Source organism: Hypomesus nipponensis, chromosome 23 (assembly GCF_054491055.1).
Source record: "Hypomesus nipponensis isolate SF chromosome 23, ASM5449105v1, whole genome shotgun sequence".
Classification (NCBI taxonomy): Eukaryota; Metazoa; Chordata; class Actinopteri; order Osmeriformes; family Osmeridae; genus Hypomesus; species Hypomesus nipponensis.
In genome coordinates this window covers 13115230-13135945 of record NC_140383.1, presented here as the reverse complement: position 1 = coordinate 13135945, position 20716 = coordinate 13115230, and the positions used below count along the sequence as shown (strand labels likewise).

General features: G+C 44.5%; 1 protein-coding gene and 1 long non-coding RNA gene across 2 annotated transcripts; one reads left to right on the top strand and one right to left on the bottom strand.

Moving 5' to 3' along the window:
* Positions 1-609: 609 nt before the first annotated feature.
* Positions 610-19126, top strand: trpm2 (transient receptor potential cation channel, subfamily M, member 2). The gene is made up of 33 exons (XM_084689333.1): positions 610-2138; positions 2768-2841; positions 3231-3399; positions 3567-3747; positions 3949-4115; positions 7048-7228; positions 7316-7377; positions 7546-7746; positions 7885-7987; positions 8992-9113; positions 9414-9746; positions 9985-10125; positions 10258-10387; positions 10600-10745; positions 10910-11022; positions 11461-11565; positions 11815-12040; positions 13743-13861; positions 13991-14123; positions 14339-14510; positions 15113-15293; positions 15481-15662; positions 15752-15884; positions 16093-16180; positions 16564-16651; positions 16809-16945; positions 17206-17270; positions 17365-17394; positions 17502-17588; positions 17792-17867; positions 18102-18203; positions 18300-18416; positions 18752-19126. Exons 1-33 carry the CDS (start codon positions 2046-2048, stop codon positions 18878-18880), a joined length of 4386 nt encoding a protein of 1461 aa, XP_084545459.1. The 5' UTR covers positions 610-2045; the 3' UTR covers positions 18881-19126.
* On the bottom strand, positions 12143-15450 carry LOC146234311 (uncharacterized). Its single transcript, XR_014741674.1, has 3 exons — positions 14309-15450; positions 13982-14090; positions 12143-13889 (listed from the first exon to the last, which is right to left on the bottom strand). It is a non-coding gene; the product is annotated as an uncharacterized LOC146234311 (long non-coding RNA).
* Positions 19127-20716: the final 1590 nt, after the last annotated feature.

Sequence of the window (20716 nt, the reverse complement as noted above, 5' to 3'; positions counted from 1 at the left end):
GTCAGCGTAGTGAAGTTGGGTGTTAAGTAATAGCCCACAACTAACGTAGTAAAATCTTTATAACATGTTTGTTTATCCAAATATCACATATGGTGAATTAAATCTTTGTTTTCAACAAGGTCGGCCAGCCTGTCCATGTAGGCTATGTTGTCCATGACAGCAAGGATGGATGTAAGGCTACATAATCGAATAAAAAGCGTGGAAAACGATTAGCCAATGGTGTGTCAAATACCGCCTACCTATTTTGATTGACACATCTCATTAACATATTGAGAAGAAGAAATACAGGAATGAATAAATGAATGAATAAATGAATGAATGAATAAATGAATGAATAAATGAATGAACACATGAATTAATAAATGAATGAATACATGAATGAATAAATAAATGAATAAATAAATGAATACACAAATAAATACATAAATACATGTAAATTATAAGGTAATATTGATTGACAATTGTGCATTAATTAGTACATGTATTCATTTATTTATGTCTAAATGCATGGATGTGGACATTTATTTATTCATTCATTCATTTTTAAATATGGCAGGTTTGGTCCTCCATACTAGTAGGCCTCGGTCCGTAAATCAATACGGTATATATTGTATGGTGTTCATTTGGTAACACAGATTTAATTAATATTAAATGTGACTCCCTATTAACAAATGATGAGTTAAAGATCAATGAATAATTAAGAACCTTCTGAGTTATGTATTAACATGATGATTCATGCATTAGTTAAAGCATTAATGAACGCTTATTGTAAGGTGTTACCGTAAATTTTCGTATCCACGGTGAGTATTTCTCAGTTGATTATCTAAGTAGTCTTAGTGTTAAATGGAGTCTATTGTTTATACTTCCTGTATGATGCACTTTTGTGAATAAGTACATACATTAACAGCTTTTAAGCTTACTATGCAATTGTTTGGATGGAAAGCACTAAGCGTCTAGTGAAAGATGATATGATGGGGAGCCCAGACGGGTAGACACTTCGGTATTCACCCTCTAAACTGGTTTTCTTGCTAATTACATCCTTTGTGTTTCCTGGCAACAATTGCCACAACGATTGATGCTTGTATGAAAAACACAGTTTAACAACGTTTGTAGCGTTCATGCAGCAGATGAATCCGAACACCTTGACAGTCTTCGCATCTTTGCTCTCGGACACTCTAGTGAGAAGATGAGCTAAGTGGAGAGGAAGTTGTAAGCTGTTGATGATGGTTCGTCTTGTTAACAACAAATCTCTTTTTCTCCTAACAGGTTTTTGTAGTTGGTTGCTCAATAGACAAAAAAGACACGAATTGTAAGCAGAACTAGAAATTATGAAAGGTATGTAACCCACCAAACTCCCAGAGCCCTGAGACAGCAATACGAATGTCGCTTTCATTTCCACCGAGCATGTTTAAGCGTTTCCTTGTCTTGTCGTTGTAACATGACCCTCTACTGTGCTGCATTGGATCTAACTTCTGAATCCAACCTCACAAGATGATGCTGTTATTTTGGGCTGGTCATATGGTAGGATCATATGGAAGGATTAGAGTTGAGAAGGGAGGAGCATTTGAGAGTGAGAGATCAGCAAAGCTGAGATGCAGCTGGCTCTATCAGTGGACTAGTGTCAGACCAACTGGTTACTCTCTTACTCTGCCTAATATTGCACCTGAGATCAGGGATCTGAGGAGAGAATTAACATGCTGTATGGTAAGTGTGATTGACAGTTTTAGAGATTGATTGGACAATGGCTGTTCTTATTGTAATTGTGGTCATCTTCTCCTCCCTCTTTCCTATTTTCTCCCTGTTCTTCTCTTTCTTCTTTTTCTACTTCTACTTTTTCTCTTCTCTTTTCCTTGTCTTCCATACAGTGTGTGTGGTTGTGCAGGCTGAGACAGATTCATTTAGGATTCAGTCGAAGGGGGATGTGTGACCTTGCAAGTGTCTGTCATATGATATTGCCATGATCACATCTGTGCTTTCTTCCTCACTTCTGCTGCTACCTGCTCTTCCAAGCAGAACAGATATCAGTGGATTTCTCATCCAAAGAGATGTTTCTCAATTCGAACAACAAAGTCCATCCAAGTCACGTCAACCCACCTGGGAATATTACGCTTAGCAGACTCTTAACTGACATCCAAAATGTGAGTCAAACATTCAACTCTCAATAATGTAGAATATCAAGATACATGTCATATGTAATATCATATATAAATGTGCATTAATAAAATGTATGTGATCAGGCTGATGCTGTTGTCATGATAACATTAACTTCAGTCTCTACCAGCCTATCACCTATTGAAGGGATATGCCTTGTCTCCGGTCCAGCATGAGAAAGCTTTGCTCAGCAGCTCCCCTGCTCTGGTCTGGCTGCTCTGTGTCGTCACTGATGCAGTCTAGTGTTTCAGCCTCTGGCTTTACAACTTCGTACTGCAGCTCCTCTCATTCCAACAGTCCAGCCTTCCGGCCCTGCAGCTTTCCAGTCCTCCTAGCCCTAGCCCTAGCCCTAGCCCTAGCCCTAGCCCTAGCCCTAGCCCTAGCCCTAGCCCTAGCCCTAGCCCTAGCCCTAGCCCTAGCCATAGCCATAGCCATAGCCATAGCCATAGCTTCAGCCTTCCAGACGCCGCCCTAGCCCTAGTTCCATCATTCCAGCCTTCCAGCCCGCCCTGTTCATGTGATTATTGGGGAAGCTGTGATGGAGCCCAGCTGTGGCCAGTCTCATCCCAGTAGTGACTCAGCGTCTGAGCACCTATCTCTGTCTCCATCCTTCAAGGTGAACTCACTGGCCCCCTGGATCAAGGAGAAAATCAACAAGAAGGAGTGCTGCTTCTACATCGAGGATGGCAGGTAGGCTGTGCTTTTCTATAGAGGATGGCAGGTAGCTTGTTGTTTAGGGCTGTAGAGGGCTGGGTTTGTTGATGTTGTGGTGGTGGTGCATCTGCATGAAAGTGTAGACGGTAATATCCTGAAATCAATTAGTACAGTAATAAGAGATCAAATATATGGTGGATGTGGATTATGACTCAGTGTCAAACAAGTGAATCTAAATTGTCTCCCAGTGGTCATGGATTGTTATGAACATGCTACAGTGTAACGCTTCCCTCTCAGAGAGTCCAGTGTTTCCCACACCTGTCCACCAACCCCAGTTAGCTCGACACACACCTGCCCCCCCACCTCAGTTAGCTTGACCCACAAGCTAACTGGGGTTATGCTGACTGACGCTGTTGTCCCCACAGTGAAGGGGTGTGTAAATGTGGCTACCAGAAGGACCAGCACACCGACGAGGCCATCAAGCCGGAGGAGTTAATTGGAGAGACGTGGGACCAACACAGACACACTCGAGAGGTTCCTACCGATGCCTTTGGAGACATTAGATTCAGAGGGTCAGGAAACAGGATGGCCAAGGTGTGCATGCACAACCGTTAACATCATTGCGAGTGCTGTTGTCTGGTCTCGTCATTGTGTGTGGGTTACTGTGTTTTAGTATGTACAACATAAGCATGCGCTGTGTGTGTTGTATTTTTGTGTGTGGCTGTGTGTGTGTGCGTGTGTGTGTGTGGGTGTGTGTGTAGTATGTGCGAGTGTCCCCAGACACGTCCACTGAGGTCCTGTACCAGCTGATGACTGAACAGTGGAAGCTCCATCCTCCCAACCTGCTCCTGTCAGTCACAGGAGGAGCCAAGAATTTTTACATGAAGCCCCAACTGAAAAACCTGTTCCGTCGAGGCCTCATCAACGTGGCCCAATCCACAGGTCACTTTCACCCCATGCATCGAATTAAACAGCAAACACTCTTTGCCCTTCTGTTTGAAATAGAGTTCGGTTCGGTTATGTTTTGCAGATTTTCTACCTAGTTGTGCTAAGTTTCACACCAAATAGAAACACATTGGATTGTAACTGGTTTCAAAAAAGCGACCTTTAGTGACATAGTAAATGTCTCATCTTACTGTGTAGGGGCATGGATTGTCACAGGGGGCACCCACACGGGCGTGATGAGGCACGTTGGCCGCGCCATGCGAGACTACACCCTCAGCAGCGCCTCCAGAAAGGGCCAGGTGGTGGCCATCGGCGTGGCAACCTGGGGAACCATCCACAACAGACACAAATTGGTGCACCCACAGGTACAGTTTTCATCCTCTATTAAGATGTTTCCACTGATCATCCTTGATATGTTTCTACAACTTGATTGGAGTCTACTTGAGGTAAATTCAGTTGATTGGACAAGATGTGTATAAGGTCCCACAGTTGACAGTAACATAACATAACAACATGTGGAAAAAGTGAAGCGCTCTTTATTCTTTGCGGATGCATTGTTCATACAAACCCAATTCCAAAAAAGTTGTGACACTGTACAAATTGGGAATAATAAAAGAATGCAATAATTTTCAAATCTCATAAAATTATATTCTATTCACAATAGAATATAGATAACATATCAAATGTTGAAAGTGAGACATTTTGAAATGTCATGCCAAATATTGACTCATTTTGAATTTCATGAGAGCTACACATTCCCAAAAAGTTGGGACAGGTAGCAATAAGAGGCCGGAAAAGTTAAATGTACATATAACAGTGTTTCCCCTAGGATTTTTTTTAGCAGTGGGGGCAGGTCCCCCCCCCCCCTCTCGTCCTATTTCCCCTAAAGAAATACAATTAGCATACTTTAAGACACCTTACAGTATGTTCTAAATGGCATAAATTCTGCCAATTAATAATTGACGTAACAACTTATTGTAAATGCAGTGGCCTAGCCTACAGATTAAGGTAGGCTACTCGGAAGCATGTACACTGTCTGCTTCATTTGGTCTTGATAGGCTAAGCATTCTGTATCAAATAATAACAATATACCCACTATTTATTCATTAAAACTAAGCTAGGCTACTTAAGCATAATAATGCACCTAAAATACAAACGTGAGCAAGGGCAGCAATCGCTATCGAATCAACAGACGTGCAATTTCGCTAGCAGGGGAAGAATACCAACAACGAAAATCACCTGTTAACTTAATTTAAATTTGCAAGAACTATAGCCTGATACAATAACAGGCTTAAATGAACTTACAACATAAGTTATACGACGTTCAGTTCTCAAGGACGCACACGCGCTATCTCAACTGCGCCGTGAAGCGCGTCTGTGCTATTCTCCGACATGCGCTCTAACAATCACGGCTGATAGACGACCACATTTTTTTTATAGCTCTAATTCTGATACCGTGGCGGCAGAAATTTAACCGTGGCGGGCCGCCACTGTATAAGGAACAGCTGGAGGACCAATTTGCAACTTATTAGGTCAATTGGCAACATTATTGGGTATAAAAAGAGCAATGTCTCTCAAAAATGTTGCATCGAAAAATAGTACAGCAATATCAGAAAGGAGTTTCTCAGAAAAATTACAAAGAGTTTGAAGTTATCATCTTTTACAGTGCATACTATCATCCAAAGATTCAAAGAATCTGGAACAGCAGTCTCTGGGTCAAGGCCGCAAAACCATATTGGACGACCGTGATCTTCGGGCCCTTAGACGGCACTGTATCACGTACAGGAATGCTACTGTAATGGAAATCACAACATGGGCTCAGGAATACTTCCAGAAAACATTGTCGGTGAACACAATCCACTGTGCCATTCGCCGTTGCCGGCTAAAACTCCAGAGGTAAAAAAAGAAGCCATATCTAAACATGATCCAGTATTCAGGCATTTTCTCTGGGCCAAGGCTAATTTTAAACGGACTATGGAAAACTGTTCTGTGGTCAGACGAATCAAAATTTGAAGTTATTTGGGGAAAACTGGGACGCCATGTCACCCGGACTAAAGAGGACAAGGGCAACCCAAGTTGTTATCAGCGCTCAGTTCAGAAGCCTGCATCTCTGATGGTATGGGGTTGCATGAGTGTGTGTGGCATGGGCAGCTTACACATCTGGAAAGGCACCATCAATGCTGAAAGGTATATCCAAGTTCTAGCTCCCATCCAGACGTCGTCTCTTTCAGGGAAGACCTTGCATTTTCCAACAGGACAATGCCAGACCACATATTGCATCAATTACAACATCATGGGTGCGTAGAAGAAGGATCCGGGTACTGAAATGGCCAGCCTGCAGTCCAGATCATTTACCCATAGAAAACATTTGGCGCATCATAAAGAGGAAGATGCGACAAAGAAGAACTTAGACATTTGAGCAACCAGAAGCCTGTATTAGACAAGAATGGGACAACATTCCTATTCCTAAACTTGAGCAACTTGTCTCGTCAGTCCCCAGATGTTTGCAGACTGTTATAAAAAGAAGAGGGGATGCCAAACAGCAAGGCCGTAATCATAACACAGTGGTGAACATGGCCTTGTCACAACTTTTTTGAGATGTGTTGATGCCATGAAATGTAAAATCAACTTGATTTTCCCTTAAAATTATACATTTTCTCAGTTTAAACATTTGATATGTCATCTATGTTGTATGTAATAAAATATTGAAATTTGAAACTTCCACATCATTGCATTCTGTTTTTATTCACAATTTGTACAGTGTCCCAACTTTTTGGGAACCGGGTTTGTACATACATACATGCGTAACGGGTGTGAACCTGTGAAACTCACTCCTCAGGTATGTAATGGGCTACCCGCGTCAACGAATCGCTAGCTTTTCTTTGGCGTAGCTGGTAGTGGTCGTGCTTGGCAAATCAGAGGTTGTGCGTTCGAGTCCGTTACATACCGTCACACATGCATACATCTGTCTATCTAGCCATCCATGTCCACGCCGCAATTTCCCCTTTGGGGGATCGATAAAGTACATACTACTAATACTACTACTAGTGAGACGTACAGTAGGCTTTTTCTATCCAGCCATCCTTCCACTAAACTTTTCATTCACATTTGTCCATCCATGTATTTATTAATTCACCCACCGCATTCTCTTACAAATATTTTCTAACCAATGTCAACGAGTACTTGATGAGATGGTCCTTCCTCCTCCTCTTCTCCCTCCTGTTTCCCCCCTCCCTCTTGCCCCCCCCCCCCCCCCCACTTCCTCCACCTCTTACTTCTCCTCATCCTCCTTCTCAGGGCCGTTTCCCAGCCAACTACTACATGGAGGTAGAGAACCAGGGCCACCTGTCCTGTCTGGACAACAACCACACCCACTTCCTGCTGGTGGACAACGGGACGCATGGGCACTACAGTGTGGAGATTGAGCTCCGCTGCCACCTGGAGAAACTCATCTCCCAGAAGCTCCTAGGAAACGGAGGTGAGGGCGCTGCTGGCGAATCATTAAAACACTGTCAATGACTGCATATTTGCTTCTTATGATATGTGCCTGTGTGTGTCTCCTTAGAGTCAGGAGTGAAGATTCCAGTAGTGTGTGTTGTGCTGGATGGTGGACCAGGCACTCTAAATGTGAGTAACTACTATTTACTTTCTCTCTCTCTTCATTTTTTCTTTCTATTGATCTCTCTCATCTCTTTCTATTCTCTCTCCTCTTCCCTCTCTCTCCTTTTCCTCTCATGTTTCATGTCTCTACCTCTCCATCCTCCCTGACCCTGACTGCTACCCCTTCCGTCTCAGACCGTCTTAAATGCCATGCTGAATGCCACGCCATGTGTGGTCCTGGAGGGCTCTGGGCGCTTGGCGGATGTCATATCACAGGCCGCAGGCCTGCCTCCATCCCGGGTCACCCTAGCCCTCATCCACCAGCTGATGAAGAGGTTCTTCAGCTCAGAGTACGACAACTTCTCTGAGCTCCAGATCATCAGCTGGACTAAGAAGGTAACTCCACCTGCAGCAAAGTGAATCCCATCTCAATATCTTTCATTTATTTATTCCTTGATGGACTTACTGCTCTGATTCTTCTCATCTTTGCTTGCTGAGAATACTTGAGATACTAAGTGAGTTCCTGGTTGCCAGATTCAGGATATTATCAGGATGCCTCACCTGCTGACTGTGTTCCGCATCAGTGAGGAAAAACATGGGGATTTGGACGTGGCCATTCTCCAGGCACTGCTCAAAGGTACCTGTAACATCTGTACTACCACACATGTACTACTATAACACACCTGTAGCACTGTAAGACACCTGTATTACCATACCTGAACTACTACACAAGTACTAACACACCTGTACAACTGTAACACACCTACTTTAACACACCTGTACTAGCACACCTGTACTACTGTAACACACCTGCATTATAACAACTGTACAACTACTACCACGCCTGAGATTCAGTGAGATATTACTGTCTAAAAATGAACCGTCCAAAAACAACTTTCTGAACAATGTTTCCAAAAACAGAAATGTGTCCATGCTGAAAACCGACACTCAGGTTAATGCTTCCCAAAGTGGAATATTGAATTTGCAATTTTGTTCACTCAGACAGAAGTCCTCTGTGATGCAACACAGAAGTGAATGCTCATTCATCATCAGTTAATCTTCTGAGTGCATTCAGGCTCAAATTGTCTTGTCCCTGTGTCTTTATTCGTCATTCTAACTCAATAAACTGTGATCTAATGCATCCTGTTTGAACAATCTAAGCAATCTAATCTAGACCAATCTAGTAAGCACATTGATTAATGCCTTAAAAATACCAACACGTTTCCACCAGCACAGTTCCAACACATAATGGTTCTCTGATTCCATTGAGATAAAACACATTTGTGGCTTTGTAATGGACTCTATGGAGAAGGTTTCCAGGACTCTACCACACTCTCCAATAACAAACCTTCTCAGTTTTAGAAAACACTTCATCTGGGTCTTGCAAATGAGATCTTCCATTTTACAGGTTTTAAGGATGTAAATAATTCAGTTTAACAGTTTAGTGTTGAATAACGACTGGATTGGATTTTCACTTAAATAGTTTTACTTCAGAGAGGGTGATGTTGATACTGTAGAAGGCCAGTCAAACTCCATTCAGATGCCCCTCCCCCATAGGATTAATGCATAAATGTACATTTTAGGATTAATCTCAATGTATTAACATTCCACCCTTGGTTGCCCCATCCTCCTCCCCCTCAGCCTCCAGGAGCTGTGAACCCCCTGGTGGGGCAGGTTGGGCGGGGCAGCTGGAGCTGGCTGTGGCGTGGAACCGAGTGGACATAGCTGAGAGTGAGATCTTCACTGACAACAGCCAGTGGAAGGTAGGTGGTTGCCCCTCGCTGTAAAATGACTCCATCTTCTACGACATCATTACACAACAACATGACAATGTACATGTAATAGAAAAGCAAAAGCCCAACAGTTTGGTTTCCTTTACATTTATCAAGCCTTGATTAGAATGTTCCAGAAAGTTCTGCTTTAATTATGGGACTAGGTTTAACTAGATTTGACTGTTGCTCGTTGGTTCTACTGTTCCTCCTTGATTCTGCTTGATCTCCTAGGTTCTCCTCCTCTCTGTTGTTTTAATTCTCCTGTTCCTCCCTGGTTCTCTATCCTCCTAGTCCAAGGACCTCCACCAGGCCATGTTCTCTGCCTTAGTGGGAGGCAAGCCAGGCTTTGTGCGTCTGATGCTGGAGAACGGCGTGTACCTGAACCAGTTCCTGGAGGAGGACAGGACCCTCTGTGAACTCTACACACAGATGTCCAGCTGCCTGTTTCTGCGCAGGCTGGCCAAGTGTGTCCAGGCCGAGCGCGGACCTCTTGGGGGTCACTGTTTAGGGGCCAGGGGAGGCAGGAAGCTCACTCTTGGGCACGTCGCGTATGAGGTGCGCAACCTTCTGGGAAGTTTTACCCAGCCTCTCTACACCCCGCCACCTGGCACCGGTCTGGACACAGTGAGTTTGTCTTTTACAGTGAGTGCTGGTCAACCGAGTACGGTCATGGTTCAACTTTCTTTGGTCGCTGTAATGTGCACTGCACCTGGGAAATACACTGTTCCTTGACTCTGACCATTGAAATACTGCAGTACTTTCTATGTGTTGCTTCAGATGAAAGGTATCTGGTAAATAAATAAGTAAAATTGTGCCTACACAAGTGGGAGTTTGATGCAGAAACCTTGGTCTCTTTTCCCAGCTCCCAGCTAAGGACCTGGTGGAGCTCCACACCCTAGGAACAGAGAGGGAGGCAAGGGAGCTCAGAGACCCAGCCAGAGATCTCTTCCTGTGGGCCATCCTGCAAACTCATAGAGAGCTGGCGCACATTGCATGGGAACAGGTATACTGTCACCTGTGAAAATACAACAACCCTACTTTAAGCATGCTCTGCAATTAGTGTTTTGTTTGCACGTATGTATGCATGTGTACGTGCTAGTGTGTGCATGTGTCTGCATACTTGTTGTGTGTGCAGTGTACAGACAGCATAGCTGCAGCCCTGGCAGCTAGTAGGATCTTAAAGAGGCTCCTGAAGGAGGGGGAGGAAGGGGAGGAGGCTGTGGAGATGAGAGAGCTGGCCAGCCAGTATGAGAATCACGCCATTGGTAAGACACCTTGACTTGAACACACACCTTGACTTTTCATTGTGTGGGATGTTATTGCAAACGGGTTTAACCCTTTGTGTACCGTCATGTCTGTGTGTGAGTGAGTTTGCACTTGTGCATGTGTCGAAACATACATGCATGAGTGAGTGTGTATTCTGTAACGGTGTGTTCAGTGATCCTGTCCTCCTTAACCCCTCCCCCCGGCTCCCCAGGTGTGTTCAGTGAGTGTCATAAGTGTGACAACGAGCGGGCTCAGAGGTTGCTGGTTCGCGTGTCTCCGTTGTGGGGCAGAACCACCTGTCTGAGGCTGGCCCTGGAGGCTGACAACAAAAGCTTTGTGGCCCAGCCCGGAGTTCAGGTACTGCTGCAGAGACATGCAGACCTCCTGGGGGGATGGGTACAGCTAAGTGGTGGAACAATTGCTGAGTAGTACTTAGCCTGAGTATTAACATTACTGGAAAATCTTTGGAATGTGCTTACTGCTGCGATGATGGTCTGAGTGTGTGTTGTTGGAGGGTGCAGGGGTTGCTGACTCAGATCTGGTGTGGGGAGCTGGCAGTGAACAACCCTGTTTGGAGGCTGCTGCTCTGCATGCTGCTCTTCCCTCTCATCAACACAGGCTTCCTGGTCTACAGGTGGGTGCCGACACTGGTCTGGGATCAGTTCCTGTGTTTTCTCATGCTACCCCTACTGCTGGTCTGGGACCAGTTATTAAATTGCTTGCTAAATGAATGCATTACCTGTTCTTGCTGTTACTGACGGTACCGGTCTAGGATCATGCTGCTTCCACTAGAGTGGCAGATGATTGTGTTGTACACACTGTATATGTAATTACTTATATTGACCACTTTGTGGCAGTAAAAACGTATGGTACACAAGGGGGGAACTCAACACACCGGTTCTTTATGTTGGGGACAATGACAGATGTGTGTGTATTGGGAGATTAGGATCACAGGATAGCTTTTGTCGTGTTGCTGTGTGACTAGCTGAACCCTCCCTTTCTATTCCCTTCTTCTTGTCCTCCTCTTTCTCCTTGTCATTCTCCTATTATTCCTTGTCCTGCTCCCCCTCAGACGGGATGAAGCTATCCACAGGGAGGAGGAGAGAAGTGAAGACATGGAGACCATGAACAGCGTAACAGGAAGTTGTGCCTTCGACAGGGGGAAGTCTCATATCCTGTAAGAGTGCCATCATCGTTTTGTTCCTGAACTATGACTGGAACAGCTTCTATTCTGCCCAATGTGCATTAGGTATACCTGTTACTGTGCTCCTCAGGGGAAGTGAATGATAGAGACTCTGTTGAACAGTTCTGAAACAGACAAAGTTCAGCTGTTGTTGGTGCTGTTTTCTACTTACTCTATTAAGATGAAAGCACCCTTCACTAAACATGTTCTCAAACGTCCTTCCGTAAAATCCTCCTCTCTCAGCGAGGCCCCGAGTCTGACATCCAGGGAGCGTCTGAGCTGCTTGTCCCGGCTGGCCGGCTTCTACAGCTCTCCTCAGGTCAAGTTCTACTGGAACATTGTGTCCTACTTTGTCTTCCTCTGTATCTTCGCCATTGTCCTCATGATGGACTTCCGGAGCACGCCGTCATGGCTGGAGCTGCTGCTGTATGTGTGGATCCTCTCGCTGGTGTGTGAGGAGGTCCGACAGGTGAGGCATGGGATGCCACTGTGTGCACGTACACACATGCACACACAAACTCACATGTACGCACCATAGACTGTATATAGATAGACCACGCGTCCCCGCTTACATTTACATTTACTTTTACAATTTGGCAGACGCTGTTATCCAAAGTGACTTACAAGAAAGAGCTTTACAAAAGGTGTATAGGTCAATGATCATAAACAACGAGATAGCCCTAAAACCAATGTGGGTAGCCAAAACATGAAGCACACATTGTTGAAAGCAAATAAGAGCCAATGGGTAGAACCAGAAAAGCATGTAGTTAAACAAATTACAATTAAATTACATGATACTCAAAAGTGCTAGTGTGTACCTGGAGGAAAGCAAGAAAAAATAATATAATTCACAGCGAGTACAAGTAGTTAAATCAGTTACTAACCAACAAGTGCAACAAGTCCCTCAATAAGTGTCATTGTGTTCCTGGAGGAAATAAACGAACATCTGATCCAACACCGCTCGGAAGGTCAGTACCAGGGTCTTGAATCTGATGCAGGTCGTGATGGGAAGCCATTGGGGGGAGATGAAGAGCGGAGTAACATGAGAGCGTCTGGGTACGTTAAAGATCAGGTAGACAATGCATTCTGAATCCTCTGGAGAGGGCGGGTTGCACATGCTGCGAGAAGACAGTTTCAATAGTCCAACTTGGAGAGGATAAGTGCTTGGACTAGCAGCTGGGGGGAATGCTCAGACAGGTATCTCCTGATCTTCCGGATGTTGTCAAGGGTGAATCTACACAACCGGGAGACTGCAGCAATGTGGGCTGTGAGGGTGAGCTTGTCGTCCATGGAAACTCCGAGCTTCCTCCCACCAGTAGTGGTTTTAGGCACGGGCAAACCAAGATTTTTGTGTTTGGCGCCCGCTGTTGGCATAAAAAGGTAGGGTGTTGGGAGGCGGCAGGGGTAAACATCGCCCGGGGTGCCAAATAGGATTGCCACTGCCTTCCACTGTTCAAAAATGATGCCAAATATCCTGGATATGGGTGCTGCCATCTTTTACTGGTGATATTTGGAGCCAGTCTGCACAGTAGTGATCGGGTGGTGGAGCTGTGGTATTGAGGTCCCACCTATACCCTCGCCCGACCCAATTGTAAACACACTAACCCCTTTTTATATTGTCAAATAACTAATTAAAAACAAACTGATCAGAAGAATTAGCACTGGTAAACACAAATCGGCGTGACAAAAACAGCCTAAAATGACAGAAACCATCTTTGGAAAATTTTGTTTGGTTCATGTCCCATCAACTAACATGGAAGGTGCGGGACTTATGACCCATACTGCAGCCAGCCACCAGAGGGTGATTGAGTTGTTTTGGCTTCACTTTTGGCAAGCTGTCATGCCGTCCATTCTTTTTACAGTCAATGGTACGCACTACACTCGCAAACACACATGTACGCATGCATACACTCACATGTACACATGCACACATTTCTGCACAAACACGTGTACACACACACACACCCGCTCACTCATGTGGACACTCATACATACAGTCACACACACACACACACACACTCGTACCGAGGACACACTCACGTACAGACACACTCACATACATAAGGACACACACAGTACCACCTACACACATTACACGTACATTGACACACATTACAGTACATCAAGATATCAGAAGGCTGTACAGTGTGATGTACCCCTCCTTCTCTTAGCTGTTTCATGATCCAGACGGAATCAGTTTCCACAAGAAATGTCAGATGTACATCAACGAACACTGGAACGCTCTGGATGTTCTGTCTATCCTCCTCTTCATCATCGGCCTGGGATGTAGGTGAGTCCCTCTCCTGATGTACACCCCCCTACCACCAACAAAATGGTAATCATTCACAATGCACTGGCCTGCATGGCTCTGTTGTAATAATGCATTTTGGCTAATTATGGATTATTGTACCCCTGGCAGGCTAACCACTGTTGTGTTCTATGCGGGGAAGGTCATCCTGTGTATCGACTTCATCATCTTCTGCCTACGTCTCATGGCCATTTTCACTATCAGCAGAACTCTGGGGCCCAAGATCATCATCGTCAAGAGGATGGTTAGAGGCTAGCGGGCTGGAGAGATGCTGGGGGGTGGCTAAGGGATGGTTACAGGTTAGACTAGGGGGCCGAAGAGAGGCTAAGGGATGATTAGAGGCACAGCTCGTGTTAGCATAGATATCATAAGCACACAATCCATTCGAGCATTTTGCAGGTATCTGTTCACTCGTCTTGACGTCCCTACCCTGGGCATGTTCTGTGTGTCCCGGTCTAGATGATGGACCTGTTCTTCTTCATGTTCCTGCTGAGTATATGGGTAGTGGCCTACGGCGTGGCCAAGCAGGGCATCCTCATCCACAACGAGGACCGGCTGGGCTGGATCGTCCGGGGGGCCGTCTACGAACCCTACCTCATCATCTTCGGGAACGTGCCCACCAACATCGACAGTGAGTGGAGCCAGACGGATGCACACACATAGATGAGAGTATGGTACAAGCCAAGGTTGAGTTTATGCCACATTGGATCTCTATAAACAGGTGCGTCAAAAACTTGTCCTTCAAGTTTTACACCTAATTTGGCAGATGCTTTTATCCAAAGGGGCATCCAAAGTTATCAAGAATTAGAAATTCACAGTGACCTCAGTGGTTAGAGCCAAGGAACAGTCTGCATTTTACTAGACAGTGTACCAATAACTCACACCTACAATATGTAAGGGACAATGTATGGGCTTATTTTCCCGATAATGACCGGCGTTCTATACATTATCCCTTACATAATATACAATATTACGGCATCACTTTACATTTAGGTTACATTAACAACCATTTAACTATATACTTAATTGTAAAACATTGTAGGTGCAATTGCTATGTACATGGGATTACTGTAAGTGTTAGTGGTTTAAGTAATTACAAACATGTAAGAAGGCACAGTATGGGGAAAAGGTGTAAGGTGTGAATGGATGTTGTAAAGGGACAGATACAGATAGACAGATTGATCTTATTTTTCTATATTAGTTGTAACCTTAATGTAAAATGCTTTTCCCCAGATACCCAGTTTGACAACGGCTCCTGCACGGTGAATGGGGACGACCCACTGAAGCCCAGGTGCCCTGTGCTGGATGAGAATCATATGCCCATCTTCCCAGAGTGGCTCACCATCCTCCTGCTGTGTGTCTACCTCCTGTTCGCCAACATACTGCTGCTCAACCTGCTCATAGCCATCTTCAAGTGAGTGTTCCAAATATTTTTTAAAGCTCTCCCTCAGTGTGCAGGGAATTAAGATTGTACTTGAAGACCCATTTAAGGGTCCATGTAGTTCCACTTTAATAATGAAGGGATTTGTAAACGTGCAGCTTACTTTTCCTCAGGGAATAGTAGAGTAAATGGTTTCAAAAAAAATAATCAAATTCCACAGCTATACGTTCCAGGTAGTGCAGGACAACAGTGACACCATCTGGAAGTTCCAGAGGTACGAGCTGATAAAGGAGTACCACAGCCGCCCCGCAGCCCCCCCACCCTTCATCCTGCTCAGCCACCTCTACCTGTTCATCAGGCTACTGTTGCTCCGCAGTTCTCCCCTGCCACAGCAGGAGCTCAGTGAGTAGAACCAGCTACAGCCAACGAACTAACGGACCGATCAATTGGATGATTACCTGAGGGGTGTGTTTGCTTTACATCTTTACCAGAGGAGGAGCTGAGTAAGAAGGAAGAGGAGAAGCTGCTGTCCTGGGAATCCCTGATGAAAGAAAACTATCTAATCTCCACAAGGCAGGGGCAGAGCCAGAGCACAGAGAGTCAAATCCAGGACACGGCTAAAAAGTACAGCACCTTGAAAGTGTGTCAGTGTGGCTACAACACAAAAACTCCTGTCTCCAGCAACTTCTCAGTGTTTAGAGACTGATAAAAAGGATGTTAACATAAAATGTGGTAGTCGGCCATCTCTTGTATGTCTTGTTTACACAAACACAAGTGGTTCCATGTTTGTTTGTTTACGCTAAGTTGGTGCCATGTTTGTTTGTTTATGCAGAGTTGGTACCATGGCGGAACTGCTTGAGCGGGACGACGAGATGGAGTCCGTTGCCATGGTGAAAAGGCTGGCCCGACTCGAAGAACAGGTTCTGATCCGTGTCCCAGCTACCCTAGCTTGATCTTTGTCTATCTGTCAACACTCACCTAATTATACACAATCAATTATTTTACATGAACATATACAGTATAAAAGTATTGTGGTGTTTTATTTGCCCTCACATATTTCTCATAGTATTTGTAAATATTTGTATTAATAATAATAATAATAATAATAATAATAATAACAAGTATTTGTACGTCGTAATTTACCCGTCTTGTCTTTGTCAAATAACAATACTATACAAACTCGGTATGAACTAATGTTGTCAGCATAGTAGCCTTTCTGGCAAGTCAGAGAAATGTCACATTTCACCCGTGTTCCTCTTAGGACAGTGTAACAGATCCTAGTCTCTCTTCCTGGTCTGTCCAGGTGACGCAGTCTACCAAAGCCCTGCAGTGGATCATGAACAGCCTCCAGTCTCAGGGACATCAGGCTACAGATAAGGCCCCTATCCTGGGTACACCTCCCCACCTATTTCACTTTCTTGTTTTATTAACGTTAATTTCATTAATGAAAGTCTCTTTCCACTGAAATATTTACAAACATGTGAGTTAAAATACATCCTGACTGTCATTCAGAATGAATTGCGCTTTAAACTGAACTGTTTACTTTAGCCTCAGGTAGTTCAGTGGGGGATTTGATGAGCCAGGAGACAGAGATGCCGCAGAACCACGTCAACGCCCGCCAGCTTTACTACCCTGACAGCACTGTCACCCGCTTCCCTGTCCCAGAGGAGAAGGTGTCCTGGGAGGTGCCTGACTTTAATTACAACCTTATTGGACATGTTAAAACAGGCTTGATTTTTATGAAAGCATTACTGAACATGTTAAAACATGTTTGATGTTAATGGCAGCATTACAGAATATGTTAAAACATGCTTGATGTTACTGACAGCATTGTTACACGTTAAAACAGGATTTAAGTCAATTACAGCATTACTACACGTTACAATCTTTGATTTCCTCACAGGTGTCATTGGTTTGACAGTGTCAGTTTTCTCTCTTGTTCCAGGTGGAATTCAGTGTCTACAAGCCACCTGTTTATTTTGCTGGTGTCAGTGAGGGCATGACTGAGCAGTGAGTGTTCCAGACAGCCCACATTACCCAAGCTCCAATGAAACTTTGACAACTAAATCTGCCATCACAATCACAATTATTTTATCCTTCACAGAGCAATGGTAGTAACCTTGGATAATTATAGGTAAGGAAACAAACTGACACTGAAAGGAAGCCTGTGAGCCTGCTTCAGTGAGTCCTAATACAGGTCCTAGGAGTGACTGTCTCCACTAACCACTGCTGTTACTGTAGGAACCCTGGGGGCAGGACAGGAGTGATGGGTAGAGGAGCTCTGAACAGCCTGGGCCCGAATGTAATACTAGACCCAGTCTTCACGCGGTAGGAGAATTACACACACACACACACACACACACACACACACACACACACACACACACACAAGACCCAGTCTTGACAAGGTACACACATACACTGTTCACAATTTAATCATACACATATACACACACACACATGCTGTACACAATGCATCACCCATACAGGGATATTACCACACCCTAACCTGGTTGTGGGTGCATTCCCAGGTGGCAAGACAATAAGAGATTTGTCCTGGAGTTTCTGGCTGTTCAGGAGAATGAGGGCCAGTGGGCGTTACCCGGGGTGAGTCTAGCTATCCAGCTACAGTGTTTAGCTAAAGTGTGCAGCTACAGTGTCGAGCAATGGTTTTACAGTGTCTAGCTACAGTCCAGCTACTGTCCAGCACAGCTGCATGTCTGATCCTGGTTGTGGCACATGACTTAGATTCCTGACACTACCACATAACAGTACATATAAACCATCAATCCTGAGAGTTTGCTTCTGATAACTGATTGGCTGTTCAACATGGGGCTGCAGGGTCCTGTCCAATCAGGTGAGCCCCTACCGGAAAGATTGCTGAGGATTCTGGGCCGGCCGCTTTATGAGAAGTTAAAAGTGAAAGTGTCAGAGGGCAGAACGGTGAGTGTTCTTCCCTGAGAGTGTCCACCTGTCTGACTACTCCACTGCTAAAGAGCGCTGGCTAGCTGGAGAACCTGGTGTACCTGTGAGTTGCAGGTGTACGAGGGCTACGTGGATGACTGCAGGAACACAGACAATGCTTGGCTGGAGACAACAGTCATCAACATCCACCTGGACAGACGGGAGGAGCTGATGGCTGATCTGAACTGTCTGGTAAGTGTCTGTCTTGTCTCTTCCCCCCTCAACAGTGTTTATGTTGCATAAGAGGCAGGGTATAGTAATGGCAAAGAGACCATTGAATTATTAGTAATAATGATAATAATTCATATTCAAACTAAATGTAAACCCTTGGGTCGGGGTGGGACCTCTTATGTTCAAATGTTTCTCTCTGATGGATGGTTTGGTCCCCCCCTTAACTTTCTGCCCCCCCACCCCCCCACCCATCTTCTACCCCCCTCCCCTCCTCACTTATCTCTTTCTGCCCCCCCTCCCCTCCCTCCTATCCCCTCTCCTCCCATGTCTCCTTCTGCCCCCCTCTCTCTCCCTAGGTTAACAGCAGTGTGTGCTCTCCTGAGGGGACTTTTCAGTGGCAGGAGGTAAGCAGCAGGACAGTGCTGTGCTCCTATCAGAAAGAAGCACTGAGGCAGGTCGCCAAGCTGCATGAAAAACGCTTCTGATGAGCCCACCACTGGAGAGGAAATCATCAAGACCTCTGCTAACCGACACCAAACACAGTTAGCCAACACCAACGACTGCTAGCAACCATCAACAACTGCAAACCAAAACTAACTAGATGGAAATGCTGAGAGCCTACCTCAGGGTCCATACTTCGACTGATGAAATACACTCTGTCTCAATGCATATGTAACAGGTGGAACTAACCGTAATACTTGATTCAGAAAAAGTTGTGTTTAATGAATTATTCAACATACATATATATATATATATATATATATATATATATATATATATATATATATATATATATATATATATATATATATATATATATATATATATATATATATATATATATATATATATATATATATATATGCAATAAACTGAAAGTCAAGTTTAACACTCTTGCTTTTGATTACACGTAGAAACATCAAACCACACCATTCAAACCCATAACAAAAGATTGTTTTGCACAATATACGTATTTTACACATTCAGCTCCATGCTTGCACGCAGTTTGCTGTTGGTACGTTCAGTTCAAAATGGTTGTATCACGATCCGACACTTTGCTGTTCGTTGACTGTTGTGAAGTCACATGTGGCAGGGTGTCTAGTACTCACGAACCACACCACCAGTCAGTGGCGTGGGAGAAGGAGGGAGAGAGTGCAACAAAGCTGCGGGAACATCAAGGACTGTAGGGTACTTCTTAGCAGCGACACCGGGTTATCTTCAAGGCTGGTGATGCAGGCTCTTGCTTCCTCCACACGGCCACTCCGACCGTAATACTTCCGTGACGCGAATAGTAGCAAACGGAATAAACTTGAGGCTGAAGCTAAACTTATAATCAATCGACTTATCCTTCGGTCATTTAGTTCCAATAACGTGGGAGCTCTCCGGCCGCTGCCATCTTCTCTCTCGTCATTTTCTGTCCGCCTCCCGTCCCGCCCCCTCCGTTCTCTCCACTCGCCAGTCCACCACCTTCCCAGGGACTGAATGACTGGACCTATGGCCAAGCTCTGTGCTGCTATAGGGTGTGGAACCCATGATTGACATGCCAACGCAATCGCAGGGGCTGCATACAGAAATAAAACACATGCCTGAACGCATGAGAAACAAGCCATATTGGAAGACCGACATAGGCTTAAATTGGTATTACTGAACTTATTAAGCCATTTATAAACGAGTATGACAGACGGTAGGAGGTAGATGGTAGCCTACTACTGAATAATGAATGCATGGAAACAGACCAGAAGTAGCTTATGTGGCAAATAATAGTCGTTTCACCTGTCAAAGTATCACGTGATATTTTTCCAGATTTATGTCTAAGGTTCAAAGTGTCAACTATTGTTGATTCAGTCGTCGCCTGTGTAAACATTTCTTTTTTAAACATGCCTTCTCTTATCATCCACCAACTACATTAAGCCTTTAGCCTTAAACACATAAATATATCACAAACAAAAGTTTTTCGTATTGTGTTCCAAATACTTTTGGGGGGAATTGCCTTGCACCTGCACTCATTTGCATTCGCAGAAACATTCTTCAACTACAAAGAAGCGCTCCCGGGTTTCGGAGTCTGTTTCATGCGCGCTTATTGGTCGGGGACAGGGTGGCCAGACATACTGCAGTATCGGTTTCACTCCCCGTTTTAATTCCACATTCAACAGTATCTCAAACCAGTTTCTGGTTTGTGTGTGTGCTATTTGTTTGTTTTATTATGCTACCTTGTTTTTCATACTGAGTGTGTGTGTGGTTTTACCAATCTTCCCAGTTTGAAGCACAAAATTATGATTACAATTTTTTATTTGTCATGATATTTACCTGAGCATAGCACA